The 27,161-nt window shown below is 36.4% G+C and overlaps 1 protein-coding gene across 5 annotated transcripts in view; it reads right to left on the bottom strand.

Annotated features, from left to right (window-relative positions):
• Positions 1–27,161, bottom strand: part of citb (citron rho-interacting serine/threonine kinase b) — a 60,571-nt gene that overhangs the window by 31,821 nt on the left and 1,589 nt on the right. For 4 of the 5 annotated variants that reach the window (XM_084388594.1, XM_084388591.1, XM_084388593.1 and 1 more), the window contains exons 2-13: positions 21,858–21,974; positions 21,620–21,763; positions 21,421–21,540; positions 11,133–11,303; positions 10,995–11,048; positions 10,724–10,777; positions 9,443–9,583; positions 7,907–8,032; positions 6,251–6,346; positions 5,841–5,957; positions 4,260–4,369; positions 18–192 (exon numbers count right to left, since the gene is read on the bottom strand). In XM_084388594.1, coding sequence (XP_084244720.1) covers positions 18–192; positions 4,260–4,369; positions 5,841–5,957; positions 6,251–6,346; positions 7,907–8,032; positions 9,443–9,583; positions 10,724–10,777; positions 10,995–11,048; positions 11,133–11,303; positions 21,421–21,540; positions 21,620–21,763 — 1,308 coding nt within the window. In that variant the 5' untranslated portion in view covers positions 21,858–21,974. The remainder of the gene's footprint in view (positions 1–17; positions 193–4,259; positions 4,370–5,840; positions 5,958–6,250; positions 6,347–7,906; positions 8,033–9,442; positions 9,584–10,723; positions 10,778–10,994; positions 11,049–11,132; positions 11,304–21,420; positions 21,541–21,619; positions 21,764–21,857; positions 21,975–27,161) is intronic. The other variant, XM_084388595.1, reaches the window with a different exon arrangement.

Genomic DNA, 27,161 nt, shown 5'->3' on the forward strand with positions numbered 1-27,161 from the left:
TGGTTCATAATTCTCACCTCTCGGAGTCGGGCCTCTAGTTCCAGCACTCTACTCTTGTTAGCCTGCTCCTGTTGTGTCAGCTTCTCCAGATGTTCCTCCAGCTTTGCATTCTGGGCCTCCAGTTTCCCAGCCTGAGATTCCAGATAGAACTTCTGCTGCCTGAGTTCAGATATCATCTCCTCTTGGGCTTTCCTAAAAGATCATAAACAAGACTTCTAGGAGAAATCCCTCTAGCTGCTGGAAACACAGCTGTGTTTTGGTTAACCAGCAACACATCATCTCCACACCAGGTCGGCCGAGTTAATCTAACCATGTTGGCCTTGACCTTCCACTGCGGTTCAGCGCTTTCTACAAGCACGTCAACCATCAACGCTGATCACTGTGCATCTTTCACAGGATTCATGCACTTCCTTTGTAGTCAAATCAGCTTTCATTAGGGTTTATAAAACCTAGTAAAGCTGGTTAACCATGGAAGTCCTGCTGGTTAAAGGAATACGCCGACTTTTTGGGACTTTAGCTTATTCACCGTATCCCCCAGAGTTAGATAAGTCCACACATACCCTTCTCATCTCTGTGCGTGCCGTAACTCTGTCTTACGCACCCACCGCTAGCCTAGCTTAGCACAAAGACTGGAGGTAAACGGCTCCAGCTAGCATACTGCTCCCAATAAGTGACAAAATAACGCAAAACATTTTCCTATTAACATGTTGTGATTTGCATAGTCACAGTGGCCCTCATTTATCAAAAGTGCGTACACCAAATTTCCAGCGTACACCTGGCGTACACCCAAAACCACGGTGACTTTGAGATTTATCAATATGGACGTTGGCGTACGGCACGCTCAAATCCTACGCCAGCTCAGGAGGTGGTGTACGCACGTTTTGAGTGCGGGAATGCGCAGAAAAACAATTCCGAACACTACAAAACGCACTGACAAACTAAAAGATATGATAGGTTATGACCCACTGTAAAAAAACAACAACATAGGGATGTTAACCGATGACCGTTTGACCGATGGTTGACCGTATGAACCGATTAAAGTTGTCGGTAGTCGGTTAAAAAAAAAATCTCTAAATTAGACAGTGGACTAAACAGGCTACAGTTAGCCATCTCATTCCAAGATCTTTTTGTGTGAAGTGAACAAATCCCTCACACTCAATTTTTCATAACTCGCCTACTTAATAAACCAATAAAAACATTTGGTTTTCTGTGTCGGCTGCAAAGATGAAGTCTGACTCGCGATCTTCGCAGTAGTGAACGCGCCGGAGAGAAATACACATTTCATACAGATTAGGCCTACATCATTTTATTTTGTTTTGAATGGTTCTGTTTAAAAGTAGAGATTTCTGTAGATAATAGATATATTTCTATTTAGGTGTGTGAGGCGATCAGTCTACCTTATACGTTGAGTTTCGGTTCATGGATGATAGCTTAACGTTATCCAGTTCAGGCGCTGGCGCCTCCGTGATTATCTCTGCTATTTAGGCATTAAATCCAGAAAATTGGATAATGAAACACTGATTAAAATTAAGATACAATTAATACAAAACGAAATTCGCTTTAAAGAAAGGCTTTGTGCTTTCTGTTTGAGGTCTCTGTGAAAGTTTTAAAGCATGCCGCTTTCACAGCGCTCACGTCCGTAATGGATAACTGTCACGTAACAATGCTTTTTCCTCATAAATGCGAACACGAAAAATAAAAGACAAAAGACTTTTTTAAAAAGACAACCATCCACAACTTTATAACACTCCAGGCAAAGTATACCTCTTTTTTTGTTCAGTAATAAAAAGGCTTTCAATGACAAAAATAAATAAATAATTCAGACTGACAAAATAATAAAAATGACATTCTTCTTCTTTTAAATAATAATAATAATAATAATAATAATACAAATAATAATAATAACGACATTCTTCTTCTAAATAACAATAAGCGTCATTAATAATAAAAATCATAAATAATAAGAAGAATATTACAAATTGTCATGCAATTATTAATGTGAATGAATGGTACTCCACATCACATCATCATCATTATTGTTCACCCCAATACATGTGACGTGATACGAAATTAAATACTAATTGTTTCGTGCTGTAAAATAATGCATTGTGATAGGTCATTTGCTCATCCAACGTCGGAGAAGTTTCTCTTCTTTGCCGTCTTCCGTGTGTCCATGGCGTAAAATGAGGGCGTGGGGGAAGCGGAGACTTGAATATATAAGGGCGTGTTATTCTAATGACGCTCGTTTTCCACCGCGGCATTTATCAAGGGCAGGTATTGCGTACACCTGGATTTCAAAGGTACGCACAGCTTCATAAATCAGGCGATGCGAGGAGTGTAAGCATAATCTTACGCCAATATATACGCCCATTTCTACGCAAGAATGATAAATGAGGGCCAGTGTGTACAACTAACAAGATCACATGAGACACAGCCATCTTTTAACCGTATACATGCACATAAATCACTCCGCAGAAGTAGCAGTGCTTCTCCTTCTGAGAATATAGTTCCCAGTATGTATACGGTTAGAAGATGGCTGTCTCTCATGTGACCTTGTTATTTGTACACGCTGTGACTATACAAATCACAACATGTAAATAGGAAAATGTTGGCGTTATTTTGTCACTTATTGGGAGCAGTATGCTAGCTGGAGCCGTTTACCTCCAGTCTTTGTGCTAAGCTAGGCTAGCGGTGGGTGCGTCAGACAGAGTTACGGCACGCACGGAGATGAGAAGGGTATGTGTGGACTTATCTAACTCTGGGGGATACGGTGAATAAGCTAAAGTCCCAAAAAGTCGGTGTGTTCCTTTAAGCTAGCCTGGGGTGCGTTTCCCGTACAACAACGTAATTCGCTACTTCACTACCATAGTACGATGCATCGTTGAAGAAATCAACTAGCGAGTCACTAATGTTTCCCAATACCGCATTGTCGCAAATTGGTCGTTCAACCATGTTGGTTAATGATGTCACGCAGGTGGTGGAGTAATAACTACTTTTAATGAATCTGTTTGAGATCAAATTAATGCTAGATGTTTAGCTATAAATTACGGACATGTCATCTGAGGACTATTACTCATTTTTCTCAGTTATTTTGCTTTATTTCCAGATTCAATCATAAGCTCTTTCTTACGCAGTAGAGCACGTTCGCACATGCGCACTCTTCAAAAACGACGCTTTAAATCTCTTGACAAACTAAAAGACGTAAATGACATTTGTATGTATTCTAAATAAAAGATATAGATTGCACTGAATGTCAGCTTTCTTATTTTGCTCAAGATAAGGATTTATTGAGTCCAAATGTCATGCAAACAAGAAACTCTGCTTCTAACCACAGGTCCAGAGTTGTCGTTCCAAACACACAACTTTGCGATGCTGTTTGCGAATGTTCGGTTTCGGGAAAGACCGACTCGTTGAACTTTGCTGATAACGACAGAATATGCGACCATAGTTGGCTAACGATGCTTTTGGGAAACACACCCCTGGTGGGGACATCATTAGCACACCAGCATCTAAAACACAACACACACTCTCTATGTTGTTCTTTTTCAGCAGGGATAATATGAAGCTGCTATGAAAGCCTTAATATAATGCAAATACTAGGTCATCGTTCATTAACTTTGTGCTTAACCCAGAAAATCTGCCTTCATGGCACATTAGCCTGAAATTAACCTTTACATTCACCCATTTCAAATACAAATATCCATGGTTCGTTCATGTGAATTGCATACCGTTATGTGAGAGCACGAGACCGTTGCAAAAAAGTAAAGTGACTGTATCAGACATCTACACTTGACCTCGAATGCAAACTACTTATAAAGAAAACCATGGTATTTGTGATGGTAAATGAGTCTTACTGTGTATTTTACCACTCTATGTGGCACAGCATGAAGCAGAATGGCTGATTGCAACAACAGGCAACTGCAATATGATAAAAAAGATAAATAATTAAGGGCCAGGTGCACTAACAGCACAAACCCTCTTTTGGCGTTAAAAAAACTACTATCAGGATTTACTAAAGACACGCAGTGGAAAAATGAGCGCTGAAAAATGAATAAATTTTTGCGGCTGACCTTATTGAATATGCATTTGTAGCATATACGCATACAACATTCATGGGAGGAGAGTATTTAAATTAATCATCCAAGGTGATTTACTAAGGTTTGCGCTAGTCAAGTCACTGGTATTTGCACCATTATTTAACGTCTGAACCCATATCACTGAATCATCTCCAGTGTACATGGTCATGCATGTGAACTCACATGTTTTTCTGCGTGTAAAGGCTGCTGTTGGCTGCCAGCTTGTTGGCCTCGGACAGCTCAGCGATTCTCTGCTCCAGATTGGTCATCTTTGACTCCATGGCATTGATCGTCTAGAGTCATTGATGAGTAAATTACACCACATCATTCAGAGTAGAACCTTGGTTAACAAGTATGCTGTACTATACACGTATGCAGAACCTGATGTGTTCCTGGATCGACATTCCAATCAACCAATCAGATTTGAGGGGCAAGTTTACAGTTTATGTTAAGTTTAGGCTTACAACCGGGGTTAGGTGCTTCTACATCAGTGTTATTCACCTATCATTTCCCTCTGATTTTAGGGATAACTTGTGGGTAGGGTTAGGTTTAGGGATATGGTTAGGATTACATTTTCGGACAGGAATGTTGCTCCAGGATCAACCAGGAACGTGTCAAACTCTGCAAAATCAGGAAGTATAATATAGTATAGTCTTGTCAAAATGACAGGTAAATAAAAATGTAAATGATACCAGCCTTTCTAGAATATTAGTAGTTCCAAGCAGGTTATTATAGTTAACTAAAACTAAAACCATAAAAAAATACTACTTGGAATAAAATAAATTAAAATAATTTAATAAAAACCTATTTCAGCTAGATTCCAAAGAAAACCATTTAGTTTAACTTTAGTTATGTACTAAAATAACTAAAACTGAAATAAAAATGAATACAAACTATATAGACATATTTAAATAAATCTAATAAAAATGACAAAAACATAAAACAACAAAAAACTTAAACTAAAATGGAAAAAAATTAAAACTAATTAAAACTATAAAAACTATAATAGTATCTCAATGATACTAGAATAACACTGGTGCAGAAAACCAATTAGTTTAATAAGTCAATTCGGTTCTGAGTTTTTCATTTCATTACCAACTTTTCACTTGACCTTTAACAGAAAGTTTAACAGAAAGATATGTGATCGCTACATGCAAAGGTTTCAATTTATTATTCACTGTATGATTAGAAACAGGCTGAGCATTACTGCCTGACGCACACACTAATAATTAGTTATTAACTCATTTCATTTATTTAATATAATTTTATTTTTTAGAACTTTTTTTAAACTTGCTTTTGTCTTTCATATTACTTCTTTTTTTTATTGTTTGTTTTTATTGTCTGTAACTCTTATTTTTTTTATATTTGGATGTAAAGCACTTTGTGAAGTTTGCTCTAGAAATAAAAAAAATACGTATTTACTTATTTTCAAATATATATATATAAAAAAGTTAGATAGTTCCAATAGTTTTTGCTGTTGTAGTGAATCATGACATTTTACTGGTATTGGTAGCGACTACAGAAATGTAGGTTTTGTGACCATACACGAGTAGTATTACAGTAAACCATGCTGGTCTTTTCAGTAAAGCACATGCTTATTTGTTATTTTGCGGATGCTTTTATGTAAATTGACTGATTTACTAGAAGGAAAGCGCTCACTAAGAATTATTGTCTTGCACAAGGATCAGTGTTAGGTCACACTTTGTCATCCCCCTCAACTAAAATACACTAGGCTCTCAGGAAAAGCGAAATAACATGTGGTACCGCTGTCTGGTCACTGATCACTTTTCCCCGCTCGCGAGCCTCCTCCTCAAAAGCGCTCTGCTTGGACTCCAGCAATTCCTTCTCAGCCAAATCAGCCTTCATTTGAGTCTCTAACACCTACAAAACACACAAGCACTGGGTTATTACTGTACACCTGACAAATGAACAGAGTCTACCTTCAAAATGAGGCCTTTAAAAGCTTAATCTGAATCCAAAGATAAACACAAGTCAGGATCTTTTATTCCGTCGCTATAAATTTAATAACGAGTAATAAAGCTGGAGTATATTAGTCCTGTGCAAACGCCACGATGGAGGTAAACCACTCTGTTGACTCTGTGAAACATCACTGATATTTGTCAGGAGCAGAAGAGTGTGTGCGCGTGTGTGTGTGTGTGTGCATTTGGCCCGACCTTGATCTTGTCTTCGTAAAGCTTTTCCTTCTGTTCCAGGTGTGCTTCCATTCGCTGTGCTGTCGCCTGCGTGTCACGCAAGTTCTCTTCCAGCTCCTGCGGAGGAACAGTTTATTGCTCACGAGTCTCAGTTATGTTTCATTTACTGTGAGTATTGCCTTGTCTCAGGTGTCCTAAAATTTCAAGGAGAAATTAAATTCTATAAATGAGACATGAAATTAATGTAGACAGCAGGATTAAGCAGAATTAAGAAGAATTTGAAGGGAAATGTTTAAAAGATGTCTAACTTTTGATTGCAGAAACAAAGGTAAATCTGAGTACAGATTTACTAGGGTATTTTTTTTTATTTCTTAATATAAAAAAGCAAAAGACTCCAAATAATTTCACAGATGCAAAGGAAAAACAATAGGTAATTTTTAAATTGTTAACATATTTCATTAACGGGTCACCAGCAGTGTTATTTTAGTATTACCATAATAGTATTTATTAATATTTTTATTTTTAATATTAATATGTATTAATGTATTTGAATTAGCTTTACATTTTTATATTTTCATTTAATTTTTTTTTTTTTTTTTGTAATTTTATGTGCTTTTGTCATTTTTATTACATTATTTAAAGTAATACAAAAATATTTCCCATTTTAGTAATTTTGTTAAGTGTTTGACATTTTTATATGTATTTTTAAATATTTCTATTTAGCTGTAATTTATTTTTATTTCCGTTTTAGTAATTTTAGTACTTAAACGTATTTATTTCAGTTAGGCAACATTTCACATTTTCAAAAGTAGTTTTTTAAGATGATGTTTTTCATCCAATATTTATGTTTTTATTAATCTTTATTTTTCAAGATTGTCTGGACAAAGTAGCAGATGCCTTTATCCAAACACAACATGTCAAGCCTGACATGAAATAATAGTCAGAAAAATCTTCTTTTTTTTTTTATTGAACAGTTCATTGAACCTTTATACAAAATATAAAAATAAAAAAAAAGTTTGTAAATGTATTTTGTCGAGTATCATGTTTGGTATTTTGTAGTATTTTAAATTAAACTTTTACAAATTTTTTTTAGTCAAAGGCACCATTTCAGTTTTTTAAGTTTAAGTTTTTCATCTAATATTTTTTATTTTATTTCAGATTTATTTCAATAAATGAAAATGATTTAAAACTGGTTTCCATTTCGTTTTTAAGCACTTGTTAATCATGACCAAATCATAAAAATCAATAACGCACAATGTAAATCATCAGGTTTAAAACACATCGTCATTGTGACACACATGATCATGGCCAAAGACTGAGATGATCCACTCCTGCAATCTGTCACTTTTGGAGCCGTGACAGGGCCAGAGAGCATGCTGGGAGCTGAGGAAAAGAAGCAGCGTAACTGCCAGGCTAAGCAGGTTGAAGAAAACCGAATAAAAGCAGAAAGTCTGTGTTTAATGCAACCGCGAGTGTTTGAGGAGGTGTATCGCGCGTGACTAATAAGTGTTACGCGTCTTAATTAAGTAGCTTTACTGCAAGCATGTGACACCTCCATCTCATCGACATGTGGCGTCCTCATCGCTCCAGTGTTTACCTGTTTGTTTGTGTGTGTGTTTCAGATACAGTATGTGTATATCAGCGGGAGTTCAGCGCTCGCTGGAGTCTCAGTCTTACCATGATTTTATCGGCCATCTGTTGGATCTGCTGTGACTTGGTCTGAATGTCTTCTTTCAGTTTAGTTTCTCTCCGTTCCACCATCTCCAGTCTCTTCACCTGGTTCTCCAGAGTTTTCCTACCATCCTGTTCCATCCAAAAAACAATAAATATCTCGCATTGCCATGTTATTCAGGCAGCTTACGCTGAAAAAATTTGCTTTGTGTGAAAACAACGAAATTAATTGATTTTACTCAAGTCAGAAAAATTACTTATATCACTGAATCAACATACACCATCAAAATCATATTTAATAGTTACAGTAGATCAGAATTTGGTCCTGAAACCATATTTAGTTGAGATATTAACAATATTTAGTTCTATTGTTAAAATGGAAATTTACATCAGAATATTCATCAACAATGAACCAATCAGCAGTGAGTTTGAGGCTGAACATCAGCAACAGTGGATCGCAATGGATGAATTGAGTTGTTTATATTTCCATTTTTGCATTTGGCAGATGCTTTTATCCAAAGCGACAAACATTGCATTCAGGGTCTACATTATTTTCAGTTCATGCATTCCTTGAGAATATATGTTTGTTTGTTTGTAACGCCATGCCAGCTTCTGTGAGTATTGTCATGATGAGAAAAATTAATGGACAAACTATATCAGATCTTTAAAATCTATTTTTGCTAAAAACTCTAAAGGCCCGTTCACACCAAGAATGATAACGATGAAGATATACTGTAGTTCAAAAAATTATTCAAAATATAAAAGAATGAACTATAATGATAACGGCACAGAGAAAAGATATCAGAATATCACAGCCAATAAGAATCCATCCTGCTTTAAAGAGCTGGAGCATTTAAAGAGGCAGGCGACAAAAGCGTGCTTAAAGGGATATTTCACTGCTGGAAAGATGAATGTGCATTTAAATTGGGTCATTTATGTAGTAGAAATGTGACATTATATTAGAAGTTGGTGCCTTCTAGACCAAGAAAAGCCAGAAAATGTATTTTTGGCTCATGTGGATGAAAGACAACAACTCCCAGAATGCACTTGCTTCGCTGCCCGACACTACCAAGCCACGCCTACCGGTTACAGCGGGCAGTATCGGAAGACATGATACAACTAGGCTACTAGTCGACTCGAAACTGAAAAGACGGTGTTTTATCGTGAGATCCCCCTATGGGCGGGTTGAACACATGCGGGATGAGCTCCTCCTACTGGCTGGAGTCTCTCGCCTCTGGACAAAAAAGACTCTGATGATGAAGCTAAATTTAATTTTTGTGTCATCTGAGGTTTTTTTCCAGACACACAATACAGAAATCTCTCGTCTCAGGGGGACATGAGGGAGGGAAGCACGCTCATTCAATTTTGAATGTCTTCCCTGTGAATCAAACCCATAACATACTAGTGTTTGAGCTACAGGAATTGTTTCCTACTTATTCTCTGTGTAATAATAATAAAGTTGAATCTAATCTGATCATAATCATCATGATATTTGTAAATAAAGCCTGTTTAATTGAGTCAGATCGCTGGAGTTGCTGTGACCTCAGTCTCTCGCAGGCGTCTGCGCAGGCTGTCGGTGGAGTCCTCTTTAGTCTGCAGACGCTCCAGGTCTCGCTCCAGACGCTCTTTAGCATGACGAACGTTCTGCAGGAGATCCGTGGCTTCTGTGCTCGCCTTCACGGCCTGGAAGAAAAATGAAGCTGCTAGGTCAAACGTGTGTACAGAAAAAGACTACAAATGCTACAGTAAAAACATTTTGGTTAACTGAATATTAATCAGAAAACAGGAAAAAATGGTTGACTGTAAATGATCTTACCATATACGAGAGTGTTTAATGTTTAAGTTTGGCCTTGCATGTAATTTTACTGTAAAATACTGTCAATTGTGTTGTTTTTGGAAGAACAAAACCATATCATTTCAAATGAAAAACAGTAGAAGGGCAGCTTTGTTTCTTTTTATCACTATGGTGTGTTTGTTTTCTTTTCTTTTTATTTCATTACGGTGTTTCATGTTGTAATGTAGTCCATGTTTATTGCATGTATTGTTTATTGAAGCTACTCTGATGCTGTTTTGTGTGTGATTACTGATGTCTATATACGAGTTTTACACCTGTATTATTATGGTGGTTATCACATTTTAAGGTAATAAGTAGATTTTGGTATTTTAACCTTGTATCACTTAATTAAATATACAGTTAAAGTTGTAAAATAAACAGCCACCAATATGCCATTCTGTAATACCGGAAACATTGTCACTGTGTTTTTATGGTGAATTTCTGGTAACTGCGGCTAACAGATTTACTGTAAATGACACTGTTACGCTATAAATATCAATCATAGATATCATAGGTCATCTATCCATGACAAGTCAAGTAAATTTTCTGTAGTGCTTTATATAATACAGACGGTTTCAAAGCAGCTTCACATGAAAAATTCATCAACTATGCAATAAATTCAATTTCAGCTGTAAAGGAGCTCTTCAGAAAGTAAGTGTCATTATTCTGCTCAATTTAGTTAACTGTGTCAGTGTTGCAAAGTTCATCTATTATGAAACGAGTTCAATTCAGTTATAAGATAGCTAGATCCAGAGAAGATAATGTTGTAATTATTCAGCTCAAGTCAGTTCAATGTTGATTCAGTTCAGTTCAATAACAGTGTTGAAGTTGCGAAGTCAGTGTCATTATGAAGCTCAATTCAGTTCAAATTTTGTTCTCATGCTATAGTGTCAATGCAGTAAATATTACCGAATATTAATTTAAAACAAGCATAACAAATGTTTTAGATCTTCAAGCAGGGCTGAATTGGAAATAAATGCACACGGTACCTTGGCAAGCTTCTCCTGGAGTTCTTCGGTCTTCACTTGTTGCTCTGCATTGGTCTGAGACATTTACAAATAAAGAAGCTTAAATACAAAAACAGCTGCATTAGCAATTTGATGAAAAACAGCATGAATTTCTGGGCCAGACTGGTTCATTCTGGTTCATGTTATATTGTTGGTTACACTAGCACTAAATATGTTGGTCTTCTCAACAGTTTGTCTGCAAAAGGTAAATGGAAATAATGAGTTGTTATTGGTGATGTGGGACTGGATGTACCTTCTGTAATTTTGTCAGAAGCTCCTCCATCTCAGCTTTGCCTTGTTCTTTAGCCTAGAAAAACACAAAAATATAGACTGATCAAACCTCGTCTAGCGTGCATCAGCTGGACAGTTCTTGTTTTGAAGTTGGACGAACCTTCTGAATCTTCTGCTGGTATTCCACAGCCTTCCTCTTGAGCTCCTCGCTGGTCTGACGGGACTCTTTCAGCTCAGATTCGTACAGGTCACTGCGACGGCGAGCGGCGGACAGGTTCTCTTCCAGCTGACGAATAGACACTCGCATTTCCTCCAGCTGAGCGTGGTACTCCTGCAGGGTCATTAATTGTTAAAATAGCACTTTAGTTTCTCTGTGTCCATGTCTATCAGGAAGAACAGAAACAATGTGTCTATTATTTAGTTCATACACTCTTAAAAAATAAAGGAGATTTTCTCTGCAATGCCATAGAAGAACCATTTTTTGGTTCCCCAAAGAACCTTTCAGGCATCACTTTTTAAAAGAACCATTTTTTATTAATGTAAAGAACATTTTAATAATCTAATGAACATTTTTCCACTGTAAAAAAACCTCATTGGACATTCAAACTGAGCAAAGATATGCAATTTGGTGCCGATGCTGATATTTTTATGGCCAATAAGTAAGATGAAATTCTGATGCTTGTAATGTAGATCAGTGAGATCTTTATAACAGCACAGCAGATACTTAGATCAAATGCGTATGAATATCAGTCATCACTATATATCTGTCATTGTAAAGTCTTAGTAACATGATTTAAAATGCTTAGTTTTATGATCAAAGCTGTAGTTTTAAAAAGTATAATGCAATGCAATGATTATTGATAGATGAACAAATAAACCTTCCTCAAAAGCCCTTGGCTCATATTTGATACTCATATTTTAACATTGTAAAAAATGATGTATGGATAATCATGTAAACCTGAGTTGTTCCAGTCTAGTAAGTGTTCATCTTGAAATATTACTGACAGTGATAATATAAAAGTTATTCTTATGATTACATCAGTGCAGATTTCACATCAAAAAGACACGTGATCCACAAGCTGAGGGTGAACGTTTGTATTGTTACACTTAAAGGCCTTTTACTTGCTAAAAAAAAGTATAAACAATCAATCAGAAGACAGAAGGCAATGTAGTAGATTGTGTGCAACAGGTTTTAAGCAACGTTTTGACTAAACTAATAGTTTAGAGGCCTTAGATGTTTTGTATCAAATATGATACTTATAGAGTTAATATGTTTAGTGATAGTTTAATATCCTTGAGCTTTAACAGACACAACATCACCCATATGGGAGAGAAGTATTACAAAAAGTATAAAGGATTCCAGTGAAGTACTTAGTTAACAGTTTTGTGCAAAATGGCAGAATCAAATAAAACAGGCGAATTAGAAGACCTTGTGAGAACATGAGAGGAGAGAGGAGATGAAATCAGTCTGAGTAACCGACCATGTGATACAAAGAGAGACCAGCACATGAAAAGCAGAGCGGAGAAGTGGATAAATAAGTGTGCTGAGTGGGTGAAAGGGCAGAGAGTGGGCGAATGCAGTGAGTGTGCCAGTCCGAGTCCGATCGGCTCTGGTCTTTTCATCAGCCATTAGCTACAGGTCACAAATCGCATGCGTTACGAAGCCATAATCGTCTAACGAGATGTCTTACGGCATTTTGCGATAAATGGAAGTCTTGAGCTAACTAGAGAGGAAAAGGAAATCCGGCACGACAAGCATAGAAGATACAATCAGCAACTGCCTCTGTTTATTAAACATTGTAGTGAAGGATGTTAAACCGTGGGGAAAGGGACATTTCACACTTGTAATATAGAAAGCGGGGATAATGTAACGTAGGCCAGTAATAGCTGTGCGTGTAAACCTCACTCCCCTGGCCTCAAGAGGCGGTAGAGGCTGCGGTCTTTAGCGTCCTTACAATGCGGTGTTAGACAGTGATGTGCTTTGGACGGTGACGGAAACGCCATGCATTGTATAAACAGTGGCTGTGTCCGAAATTGCCCCCCCATACCCTTAAATAAGACACTATTTGAGGGGACAGCCATTTGTAGTGGTGTCCAAAACCATAGTGTGCGTTATAGTTATAGTGTGTGTGTGTGTGTGTGTGTGTGTGTGTGTGTATGTGGGGGGGGGGGGGGGGGGTAACTCATGGGTAACTCATGGGTAACTCATCTTGTTACCCATGAGATCCCCTGAAAGCCTCAAAAGCTAAATTTGAAGGGGGTCTCAAATTTTGTTAAAAATAAAATATTTTATTGTCACCAGTGTTAATTTCGTTTACAAAAACTATTACAAAAAATTTACGTTGACGGCCTTTTTTCCCCTGACTAAGACAAGACGATGAGAGACGACACCCACGTCATTAACCGATAATAATGATAAAAACGACTATATCAACACATGCAATATCGTTGACAAAAAAGACTAGACTGAAATGTGTTTAAAAAAATAAAAACTTGACCAAAACCACTTATTTTTGTCGAATAAAGGAGGAGACAACACATTAGACTGTTTTTACGAGCGTTCATTCTTACAGTTGCCAGATTTCAATCATTTAAACCCCAGTCATAGCTTTTCTGTTAAAAGAGAACGTTTTCTACCCGGTCTTTTCAATAGTATCTGGCAACCATGCGCGCGCGCGCGCGCTTTCAACACTGCTGAAGAAGCGCGGATCATCAGAAAACACAGACAAGTAAGCTGGAATTCTTCATTTTAGATTTTCTACTTAAATTAAAGTGTAATTCAGTCGGTCTGTGTTCTGTCACGAGCCGCTTGCGCTGTTTGTGCCACTAAATCTGCGAACAAAATGCAGGCTGAAATTGTCACACCACGATCGGTCATACTGCAGCTAGAGTATACCCATAATGCAATGTGACGGTTGACCACTACCAGAGATGTAACTGTTAGTCGAAAACGTGTAAACTCTCATGTGGTCCAATGTGTTCGAACAGCCACAAAAGAAGCCTATACTCTCGTGAACATTATGGGAAGTGCACTAGACGGGATTTAAACTTTGTAGGCAGGAGACCCAAGTTTAGTTTGAAGATGAAAAACGTACCAAGTACAATGTTCTCTCACCATTCCTGATTTCTGGTCTTGTCAGAGCAGAAACGAAAGCTGCTGCTCTCCTTGTGTTTCTCTGTTTTTTCAGTGTCAGAATTCCCTCACTAGTTTTATAGGGAATAGTGAATGAGGGTTTGGGGGTGATTTCGGACACAGCTAGTCATTCAGGGTTTGAGGGGACAAATGAAGTAAAAAAGATTTTTTTTTTAAACTCTTACCTTTAATAGTCCGAAAAGTCCATTCAGTTACAGTCGGTATAAGTAATACGTGGATGCGCAATGCAAGAGCTTTTATGTTAACAGGTCGCGTGCTTTATTCATCCCATCAGTGACACACCGCAAATATGCAAATAAGAATGTTAAACCAGGGTTTAGGAAAGTACAGTGAGACGAATACCCTGGATTAATTACGGGCAGTGTGAAACGTAAAGCAAAATAGCCCAGGATTGCGTTTACCCTGGGCTAAGATAAGAATGATCCAGGGTTAACCATTTCAAGTGAAAAGCCCTTGAGACCAACTATTAACTTTTCTGTTGTCTCTTATATTACAATGCATTTAGCAAAAGCAATAAGGCACTTGTGCTATATTGTGAACGTGGAGAGGGAAAACAGACAAGTGCACAAGAACAGATATAGAAGAGCATGTTTGTGATTTTTGTTTTATATTACCATAATGAAGATTATAATTATTCAACAGAAACGACAGAAAAGAGGTGCTTGACATTTTGTGAAATTGCCTTCCAAATGAAATTCATAATCTGAAAAAAATCAGCTCAGAGTGAGTCAACACAATCTCCTTCTGTCAGTCCTCGATGCTAATGTGACTGCTTAATTATCAATAGTGAGCTAATTGCACAAATAATGTCAATTGTGAATATACCATTTTGCGATGTGGGCTGGAATGAAAACATCTGCATTAGTTTCAAGCACTAAAAAAGATCCTGAATGCATTGTTCATCCATCACAAAGAAAAATCACAAATGAGATCTCTTGAATATCTCAATTGTCCAATCAGATTAAACGGAAAGCCAATTGAAGCTTTTGATTAAATCTCATGCTTTTCTAATTTTTCTTTGGAAATGTTTGTATTTTCAGCAATTCAGAAATACAGCACTTTAGATATCAGTAATCAGGCATTGAAAAAAACATTATGATCAAACACCACATAATCTCATATGCATCTCCACAAGAGTTTAACAACAGATCTTGACAATGTCTTCAAATTAACATCTATTTATTTTCAAGAGAAATATCAGAAATAAAGTTTATACCTTGAAGAAAAATACAATAGAATATAAGAGTTTAGTTTAAGATGAACTAGAATTTAAATTTGTTCAACTGAACAATTACTTTAGTTCATGACTCCACGAAAAAGAATGCAGTAAATAAACATTTTAGGCTTTTAAGACTGCATTTACATTATTCAAAGCAACTTTCAAATGAGTAAGTCCACTAAAAGCCAAAAAACTAAAAGCACAAATAAATCTGTCAGCCACTAAAACTTCCATATGAACTGGAAATCACCCTCTAAAAGCAGCTCTCTGAAATTACAGCTTAATGGGCCGATTCCCTCTGAGCTTAACAAACCAATAAGGAACTTCATATATTCAAAACTTTCTGTGCCACTTTATTATTATTTTTTATTTTTTATTTTTAAGCACGAGAGAGCCCAAAAGCTAGTCATTTTTCCCCTTCAATAAAAAAGTTCTAAGATGAATCATAACATTCCAAAGATTTTTAATTCTTTAAATTATCAAAATCTTTCATTTTGATTAAAGTCTGGAAAAGGACGAAGGTATAACGCTGATGAGGAACTACTACTATTCCATAAAGTATTGCCAATGTCGTAATCAAATCAGGCAAACCTGTTGATTACAAGTCACATGCTATGAGTATAAGATGGGCTGTAAATACAGTCTGAATTAGTGGTGGGGATCTTTAAGTGAATCTTCTGCAAGTTATATTGTTACACAAATCAGGTGCGTCAAGTGACCGTCTTTAAGAGAGAGTCATTCGAATCATTCACTCAACTTATTTGTTCAAACATACCGATTCATTAAGGAACGACACAAGTGACTGTTTTTAAGAGGGAGTCCATTGAATCATTCACTCAACTGATTCGTTCAAACATACCGATACATTAAGGAAGGACAAGTGACTGTTTTTAAGAGAGTCATTCGAATCATTCATTCAACTGATTTGTTCAAACGTACCGATTCATTAAGGAATGACAAGTGACTTTTTTAAGAGGGAGTCATTCAAATCATTCTCTCAACTGATTCATTTAAACATACAGATTTATTAAAGAACGACTTAAGTGACTGTTTTTAAGAGGGAGTCCTTTGAATCATTCACTCAACTTATTTGTTCAAACATACCGATTCATTAAGGAACGACACAAGTGACTGTTTTTAAGAGGGAGTCCATTGAATCATTCACTCAACTGATTCGTTCAAACATACCGATTTATTAAGGAAGGACAAGTGACTGTTTTTAAGAGAGAGTCATTCGAATCATTCATTCAACTGATTCGTTCAAACATACCGATTCATTAAGGAATGACAAGTGACTTTTTAAGAGGGAGTATTCGAATCATTCACTCAACTGATTCATTTAAACATACAGATTTATGAAAGACCGACACATCTGACTGTGTTTAAGAGGGAGTCCTTTGAATCATTCACTCAACTTATTTGTTCAAACATACCGATTCATTAAGGAACGACACAAGTGACTGTTTTTAAGAGGGAGTCCATTGAATCATTCACTCAACTGATTCGTTCAAACATACCGATTCATTAAGGAAGGACAAGTGACTGTTTTTAAGAGAGTCATTCGAATCATTCATTCAACTGATTTGTTCAAACGTACCGATTCATTAAGGAATGACAAGTGACTTTTTTAAGAGGGAGTCATTCAAATCATTCTCTCAACTGATTCATTTAAACATACAGATTTATTAAAGAACGACTTAAGTGACTGTTTTTAAGAGGGAGTCCTTTGAATCATTCACTCAACTCATTTGTTCAAACATACCGATTCATTAAGGAAGGACAAGTGACTGTTTTTAAGAGGGAGTCCTTTGAATCATTCACTCAACTGATTCGTTCAAACGTACCGATTCATTAAGAAATGACAAGTGACTTTTTAAGAGGGAGTTCTTTGAATCATTCACTCAACTGATTCGTTCAAACGTACCAATTCATTAAGGAATGACAAGTGACTTTTTAAGAGGGAGTTCTTTGAATCATTCACTCAACTCATTTGTTCAAACATACCAATTCATTAAGGAATGACAAGTGACTGTTTTTAAGAGGGAGTCCTTTGAATCATTCACTCAACTGATTCGTTCAAACGTACCGATTCATTAAGGAATGACAAGTGACTTTTTAAGAGGGAGTTCTTTGAATCATTCACTCAACTGATTCATTCAAACATACAGATTCATTCTGCAAAGAAACACATTGCTCAGAGAAAAAGTGGTTGTTCCTGCTTTGACTTTATTTGGGAATATTTTTGATGCCGGAGCAAAAAATAGACAAAGTAACTGTAAATATTATGTCTAAAACGTATGCTATTTAACATTAACTAATTGAACTATTTAAAAGTTTTTACATTGCAAGTTCACACATATGTTACAACAATTTAAGTCCTTACAGACTGAGTTACACATTAATAATGCATACTGAAAACAGGACATTTAGACTATGCGGCGGAGTTTGAAAGCATCAAACTAGTAGCAAAATCCTGCAGAAACCAAACTAACAGTTTGATCAAATCTGTAGGATAAAACGAAAAGTGAACACTTAATTTAAAGTCTGATTGCTGCTAATTCGAGACCTTTGCCAGCATGTCACGACAGCATTTCCACTGCATCTGCAACATCCTTCACTGCTAGGTACCATTTTTGTCTCCATGGCAACCGCAGTGCGATGGAGTCTGGCTCTGGGGTAGACGTGCAAGAAGCGGCAGAAAGCAGGCTATTTTTCTATCATGTTCTTACCTTCACATTTCATTCTTCCGTCTTGCGTTCTGCATCACTTTACTCATGGCTTTAAGTGGCCATCGCTATTTCAGATAGTGTTTCAGAAGCGGAGATGGACAGAGTTCATTTGTATATCAGCAGGGCTCTTTCTAGCAGATGCTCTATAATAATAAATAATCTGAGAAATCTGTGAAATGCTCCCCAGTGTTAAACAAAGACACAAAATGCTCCAATATATAGACACAAATGAATGAACCACGATGCACTCACAGAAACTTTCCTGAAACCTCCGGTTATGTCATTCAGACTTACAGAAACCACTGCATACAGACACACACACACACAATGAATCCAGTCCTTTTTCCAGATCTTAAATCAAACACCTAAACCCTCTATATAATACTACATCTCATATTTCTCCATGCATCCAGTACAGCAGTATGCGGGAGTCATCTGAAGCTTTACATTTCATTTATAAATGTCATTTTTATAGTGTTTTTTTATGTGTTTGTGCTTTGCTTCTGGACAATAAATTACATTTACAATGATTGCAATACAATTTCTAAGTCTAAAATTCTCCAAAAACAAGTCGATAATACTAGTTTACAATGAGTTCCCAGTATTTAACATTAGATAATGCATTAACTAAGATGTTAATTGTTAGTTCAGGACCATTAATTAATATGAATAAATACACCTTTTAATTTTTATTAGTAAATGTTGAAATTAACATTAAGATTATATACATGCTTTAGAAGTAGGGCTGGGTATTGACACAAATTTCACGATTCGATTCAATTTCGATTCACAAGCTTGAATTTGATACAATTCTGATTCAACTCGACCAATTAATCACGATTAATCGCATCTAACATGGACGTTTTTGTTTATATAATATACGTGTGTATATATTATTATATTCATATATAATAAATATATTTATATACATACATACAGTGTATATATATATATATATATATAGAGAGAGAGAGAGAGAGAGAGAGAAAGAGAGAGAGAGAGAGAGAGAGAGAATATATATATATATATAGAGAGAGAGAGAGTATATACATATACATGTACACCCCATATATGTATGCATATACAGTATATATTATTATATATGTGTGCATATATGTATATTTATGCGCACACAAACACACATATATACATACAATTTATATGTATAAGTATAATAATATATATATACGCCTTCACACATATATTATATAAACAAAAAACTTTTATGTTAGATGCGATTAATCGCAATTAATCAATTTGACAACACTAGTTTGAATAAAAAAAAACTTAAATTGCACACAAGGACGTTTTATAATAATAAAGTTATAATGCTAACTTTATAATTGCATAATTATGTTTCTACTCCAATTCGTTTTTTGGTGGCTGTCATAAAAACTCGACAGATTTATTCCAATATACATTAAATATTGAAGAACAGAAAAAAATTACAATGAATTTGTAATATGGTGCATATATTTAGCAAAATGCTCCTCTCTAGAGTTCATTTTTCTAGCTGACTAACGAGTTTACGGTCGCTGAATAGAGACAGAGCGCAACGCGTCATAATCTGAAGACCACGCCCACCCAGGGGGAAAACAAACCAACGCTCTCCATTGACTTTGCATTGCGAGAGGCTGCCTCCTTGTCATTTCTTGCTTCTAACAAAAGACAGAAAAATGCCTAAAAGCTGCTATGTGACAAGGTGTACAGCAAACAAGCTAAGAAACCCAGAAATAAGTTTTCATAAGCTGTCGACCCCAAAAAACGAGCGTTTGAGGACATAAAAGTGGATACAGGCTGGAACGAATGGGTAAATTGTGGGATCCTGACACTCAGTATGCACTAAAAATACACTACGTGTGCAGTAAGTTAAACATTTGGTCACTGGTGAGTCAAATATCCAAATGTCAGCTTTATATATTATATTTCTGTAAGATAAACTATCCTGTATTGCCGATTACGGTCTCCTCCAGCGGGCGTACGTTAGTTCTCAGAGTCATGAGACACGTGACGCTCTGTCTCAACTGCCTGTATCCACTTTTATGTCCTAAACACTCGTTTTTTGGGGTCGAGAGCTAATAAAAACTTATTTCTGTGTTTTTTAGCTTGTTTGCTGTACACCTTGTCACACAGCAGCTTTTAGGCATTTTTCTGTCTTTTGTTAGAAGCAAGAAATGACAAGGAGGCAGCCTCTCGCAATGCAAAGTCAATGGGGACGGTTGGTTTATTTTCCCCCTGGGTGTGGGCGTGGCCTAAATGCGCTCTGTCTCTGAATGGCTTTTCTGAGGTAAATGTGACGTTATGTGACATACTGTTTACAAGCTGTTTTATTGACGTCTTTCCACGGTTGAAACACTAATTTGAGCGATTACATGAGACATGAGACATGATACGGATTTGGGTAAGTGGTACTGTATCTTTTAGCATACCTTCTGATGTTCATTCATGTTTATTTCATGCTATAACTAGTAGTAAAGTATATTATATATATTTATACCAGTATGATATTACGCTGTACCCACATTGGACCAGCGGTTTGGAAAATTAATGGATGGATGATTCAGCTGAGGGCACCACTCTCACAGTGCATTATGGGTATTCTCTAGCCGTCGAGCCATTGTGGGATTAAATGAGTGCACTCGATAATGTGCACTATGGTTTCGGACACCACTACACATGGCTGTTCCCTCAAATAATGCCCTATTTAAGTACCCTGGAAATCCAGAGTTCTCGCGAGAGCACAAGTTGAATTTGCTCAGCGAGTTTGCGCTGGCGTCGAGTAATGATGCTCATTAAATATGTCCCTGTATCCGAGCTGCACCAATCACATCGGGTTATCTGATATAGGCGGGCCAGAGGAGAGCTAAACAGAAGACGACAGCGCTGTGACGTCCAAGTCATTAGTAAACATTGCGAGATGGCTATGGATGAACACCAGTTGTTTGAAACGGCTTTGGCCGCTACAATGAACGAGTTAGACTTGGCTTTTTATCTAAAAGAGGAACAGAACACGGCGCTCGAATCGTTCCTTTGCAAGAAGGGCGTTTTTGCTGTTTTGCCGACCGGATACGGCACGAGTCTAATCTACCAGTTAGCTCTGCTGGTAGCTAAGCGATAACTTGTTGTGATTGGTCGTAGTGTTATCCAATTGCGTGCAGTGAGATTTTCAAACGCATGCTTGGTGCCGCCCCTCGAGCTGGCCGATTTTCATTAGTCGATGCCAGACCGTTAACCTTTCAGATTTAGGTCTGGATTTCCAGGCTACTGTTTAAGGGTATAGAGCACGATTCCGGGCCGATATACACTGTCAAAAGCGCTGAAATGAAAAAGTGCATCGAATCCGAACCTGTTCTTTGATTTCCTGCAGTTTGTTGCTCTGTTCCCGTATATCGTGCAGCAGCTGCAGGGCTTTATCATCCTCCTGTGACACCTCCATGCGGGCCTGCTCCAAACTGCGCTTCAAACTCTGAAAGGCACACACAAACACAAACGAATTAGTGCAATTCAGATCACGGCACATTTCCACATCTGGACAGTATACCCACACTGCACTCTGTGATGTAGGTGGCCAGGTCTTGTTCTAAAATGGTCCTCTGGGTTTCTGAAGCCTTGAGCTCCACGTCTTTCTGCTGCAAAACTGACTCCAGGTCCGACATCTTGCGCTGCACTTTTGAAATCTCCTGTTCCATCTTCCAAAACAACAAGGACAATATGCACACGCCTGAGGGATTGAATCATCCATAAAATAATATAAGACTTCACTGTGTAGTGCAGCAGACGTACCTTTATATATGATTGTCTACGCTTCCTCTAGCAGTCTGAAAGCTTCGGCTCTATAAAGGTCTTGGTCTCGGTGAGCTTGTAAGGCTGAAAGACGAGGTCTGAATAAACTTGCCCTTTCTGGAAGAAATAAAAAAGGGAGATGTTGAGAAAAGCAACAAGAAACCACATTTAGACTTTAATTATACCAAAACAAATTGCTGAAACTTCTGCTTGTATAGTAAACTAAACTAAAAAAAACCAACTGTTGTTATGATTGTCCACAAAGCCAGCGAAACAATTAAATGCACCGTTTCAGCTCTAATTAAGCCAAGAGATGTGTAAATTGATCCAACTCTTCGGCGCAAATCTCAGAAGCTTCAACAATATGAGTACAAACAATAAATAATTAAACACTGCAATTATAATATTGCACATGATTCGATTCCAAACACAACGAGAACTAAAGGCAAATCAGAGTAAGAGATGCCAGGACACATTTCATTTCCATTTATTTTATCATCAAACTAGATTTTTACACAAGCTGCACAATTTGAGGAGTCATTAATATTACATTACCGTTTAAAAGTTTGGGGTCATTAAGATTTTTTTTTGATTTTTTTTTTAAAGAAACATCTTTTATTCAGCATTACATTAAAATGCTGTTCTTCTGAACTTTCTATTCATCAAATAATCCTGACCTCAGTTTCCACTATTAAGCAGCGCAACTGTTTTCAACACTGATAATAATAAGAAATGTTTCTTAAGCATCAAATCATCATATTAGAATGATTTATGAAGGATCATGTGACACTGAAGACTGGAGTAATGATGCTGAAAATTCAGCTTTGATCACAGGAATAAATCACACTTTAAAATATATTCACATAGAAATTGTAATAATATTTCACAATATTCTTACTGGTTTTACTGTATTTGTGATTTAAAAAAAATGCAGCCTTGGTGAGCAGAAGAGATTCTTTCCAAATGATATATTTTTAAATCTTACTGACCCCAAACTTTTGAACATTTACATTACATTTAGTCATTTAGCAGACGCTTTTGTCCAAAGCGACTTACAATTTAGGACTAAATTAAGCGAGTCATCGTGAAGAGGCAAAAACAATGCAAGAAGTGCTCAGTTCAGGCATTGTTCAGAGTAGCATAAGCCCGATAAGGGAGGATTAAAGTAAAAGAATTTTTTTTTTTTTACATGTAACACAAGCGGCACTGAGAAGAGTTCATGAACAGCATTTCTCTGACATAAAACTAAACTAAAACAATATTAATCATCTTGCACTGATCATCTTGAACTTTTCATCTAGTCAAATACTCTCTGGTTTCTAGAACGAGAACATATACCGCAATCCTTGTTACCATTTTGCTTTCCGAATCCCACAAAACTGTAAGTATTGTGTGCTGTACGTGCATACGAGCTCAGCACAGAGCGTATAGTGCGGTCTATTTTTAACAAGCCCAATCATATTAGATATGCACAGACTGTTTCTAACTGCCACTCTCCACTTGGCATCCTTGGAGATGGAGAGGAGAAATGAACGACAGAAGAAAAGAGCTCCTAATAAAAGCACAAGCATCTCTACTCCTCCATATCATTCCCTCTCTCTCTCTCTCTCTCTCTCTCTCTCTCTCGCTTTCCTTTCAGTAGCCTGAAGCTTTACAATTCAGCGTTAGGAGGCTTATAGATTACAAAACACACACACACACACAAAACCCAAAAGATGCTTATGGAATCGTTTTCCAAACCCAAAGCAGTCGTATGAACTCATGTTCACATTCGCAGAAACGTGCAGCCTGAAGGATCACACACACACCAAACATGTAAAACCTGCTGAAAGTCCCGTGACTCGCTTTCAAACGTGCGCTACAGACTCAAACCCGTGACTACAGGTGTTATAAATACACACACTGCACATCCAATGAGTGCATCACATCCTCGCATGCACACAGATGTTATTTATGAGATGAAACTATATGCACCATCAGTTTTTCCTGAAGTCTAAAGGCCCCGAAAATGTCACTGCATTAGATCAAGTGTATTCTGTGTGTCTCAAAGGTCTTTTCTCTTCACTTTTCTGAGAATCAGCTGGTGTTTTAGTGATTTTTAGTGGATGTGTGTTCGAGGTGTCTAGCAGAGGAACCACACTAACCATGAGAAGCACATTATTAACTACGAACATGATTCACTAAATTAAACTACATTCAAAAAAGAACTTTGATGATTATGATTTCAACTATGAATATGAATTCTGTCTGATTTTCATTTGAAGTGTCGAAGTGAACTAATCTGTGATCAAAGATTATCACATATATGTGAGCCTGGATCACAAAACCAGTCATAAGTCGCTCGGGTATATTTGTGGCAATAGCCAACAATACAGTGTATGGGTCAAAATTATCGATTTTTCTTTTATGCCAAAAATCATTAGGATATTAAGTAAAGATCATGTTCCATGAAGATATTTTGTACATTTCCTACCGTAAAGATATAAAACATTTATTTTTGTGAGTGAATGCAGCACAATCGCCAACATAATGTACAACTTTAAAGGAGATTTTCTCAATGGTTTGATTTTTTTGCACCCTCAGATTCCAGATTTTCAAATAGTCATATCTCGGCCAAATATTGTCCTATTCTAACAATTCTATCAATGGAAAGCTTATTTATTCAGCTTTCATATGATGTATAGATTTCAATTTCAAAAAATGTACCCATGTGACTGGTTTTGTGGTCCAGGGTCACATATGGTGAGAGGTGAACATGTAATACAGTATTTCATGATTTTTTCCCTCAAAATGAACACAATCTGCATCCACCATAAAACATACCGTAGGTTACATAACCAGAACATGCAAATGGTCAGGCAAAAATATGATTATACTTCTGAAGCCAGCTGGATGCATAATTTAATATGTAGAAAATCAACACAGTGTTTCAGGAGGAGACATGTTTTAATTATTCTGATCTCTCGGCTAATACTGATCTCTTGGGGAGGGAGAATAAGAGAAATTCAGCCGTAAAGAAACTCTGACCGAAGGGGGTGAAAATCACAACCGTTCTCAAAGCAGAATGTTTTTTCAAAGTTCTGACACACTGACATGCTGAAGGCAAGAATGAATATTAAATCACTGATCTTGGAACATCAACGTGAACACGAGCTCATCTGATTGACAGAGGAGGTCAGTCATCCTATTGATAAGTTCAATATCTGTACAACAGGTCTAACACTTGACTGTCATTCTTTGACATGGCTAGAACTAATTAAATAAATAAAATTACCAAATTAAAATAAATAAATTCAATAAAATAAAAATAAATAAAAAACTGAGTGATGAGTACTGTCAAATCGATTAATCATGATTAATCGCATCTAACACAAAAGTTTGCGATTATATAATATATGTGTGTGTGCTAGAGATGCGCGGATGGGCTATCATTTCATCCGCAACCGCATCACAAAAATCATCATCCGTCCGCCATCCAGCCGCACCAACGTTTTTGACCAATTTTCCAAACCGCACCCGCCCGCCATCCGTTGATTTGTGTATACATATATTTTTCATTTGATTGGTTCAACCGCCCACCACCCGCCCGAATTTAATTAAAATATTATTTTTCGTCACGTCATCCGCCCAATCCGCGGAGTCCGCGGCTGTAACCGCCAACCGCGCATCTCTACTGTGTGCGTAAATATATAATCGCGATTAATCGATTTGACAGCACTATAATGAACACATTAAAATAAATAAATTCTATAAAACAAATAAAATAATTAATTAATTAATTGCGATTAATCAATTTGACAGAACTATAGTGAACACATTAAAATAAATTCTTTAAAATAAAATAAAAAATTAATTGCGATTAATCTATTTGACAGCACTATAATGAACACATTAAAATAAATAAATTCTATAAAATAAATAAAATAATTAATTAATTAATTGCGATTAATCAATTTGACAGAACTATAGTGAACACATTAAAATAAATTCTTTAAAATAAAATAAAAAATTAATTGCGATTAATCTATTTGACAGCACTATAATGAACACATTAAAATAAATAAATTCTATAAAATAAAATAAATAAAATAATTAATTAATTGCGATTAATCAATTTGACAGAACTATAGTGAACACATTAAAATAAATTCTTAAAAAAAATAAATAATGATTTGCGATTAATCTATTTGACAGCACTATAATGAACACATTAAAATAAATAAATGTTATAAAAATAAACAAAACAGTAATAAATAAATTGAACAAATTAAAATAAAATAATAAATTCAATATAATTAACAAAATAAATAAAATTAACAAATTATCCGTATATAATAATGATATAATAATATATATATATATATATATATATATATATATATATAAAATGTAATAATCATATAATAATGAACCAAATTTAATAAATAAAGTAATAAATTATGCACCAATTAAAATAAATAAATAAACAAACAAAAAGTTTTGAAAGATCACTTAAACCCGGACGCACTTACAGACGGACAGACAGGTAAATAGATGCACAAACATGCACATGCATGCATCAGGTGTCATTGACATTCACACCAATAAAGTGAAGATATTTCTGTTTGTGAAGATAACAGTCCGTTTCTGCTCGACTCGATGGATGCTGAGCTGCAGTCACGACCACACTGATCAACACATGTGCCTGAGTGCTCACTTTAATCACATTATTATTTCTCAAAAATAATAATCAGTTATCTCTCTCTGTATGTGTGTGTGTGGGATTGTGTTTGGGAGCGGATGAAAAGCTCTCGAGGATTACTGAGCGTGAGCATCACGACACACCGCAGACTGCAGCATGAAATCATCTCACTGTCAAACTTACACTTTCAGACAGCCCTGCTTTAATGTTAATGAGGATCACGGTGTCCTTAAAATCACTGCATATCATTAATACCGTTCAAATACTGTATCGATAATTACAGAATCATGCAATACTGATCTCTGCATACTGAGCCTGTATTACATATAATGTAGATGTTGTCTAATAGAGAAAAATCCAAATTAAAGTTTATTAGGAGTGTTAGGATTATGAGAGCAATTCAGACCTGAACTGACTAAATATACTAATATTAGTAGGTTGTTTAACAAGGTCCCAAAGTCCCAAATGTTCATCTATTTGCTTCAGCGTGTGTTCTGAATCTGAGCCAATCCAGTGCGAGATTCAGACAGTTTAAGTGGCTTAATAACAGCTTGAGCGACAGAAAGACACGATTCCCCCTGAAATCTCCAACAGCCGGATTAAAGGACTTCGCGTCAGCAGCA

The sequence above is a fragment of the Rutilus rutilus genome, assembly GCF_951802725.1.
Source record: "Rutilus rutilus genome assembly, chromosome: 19".
Taxonomy (NCBI): Eukaryota; Metazoa; Chordata; class Actinopteri; order Cypriniformes; family Leuciscidae; genus Rutilus; species Rutilus rutilus.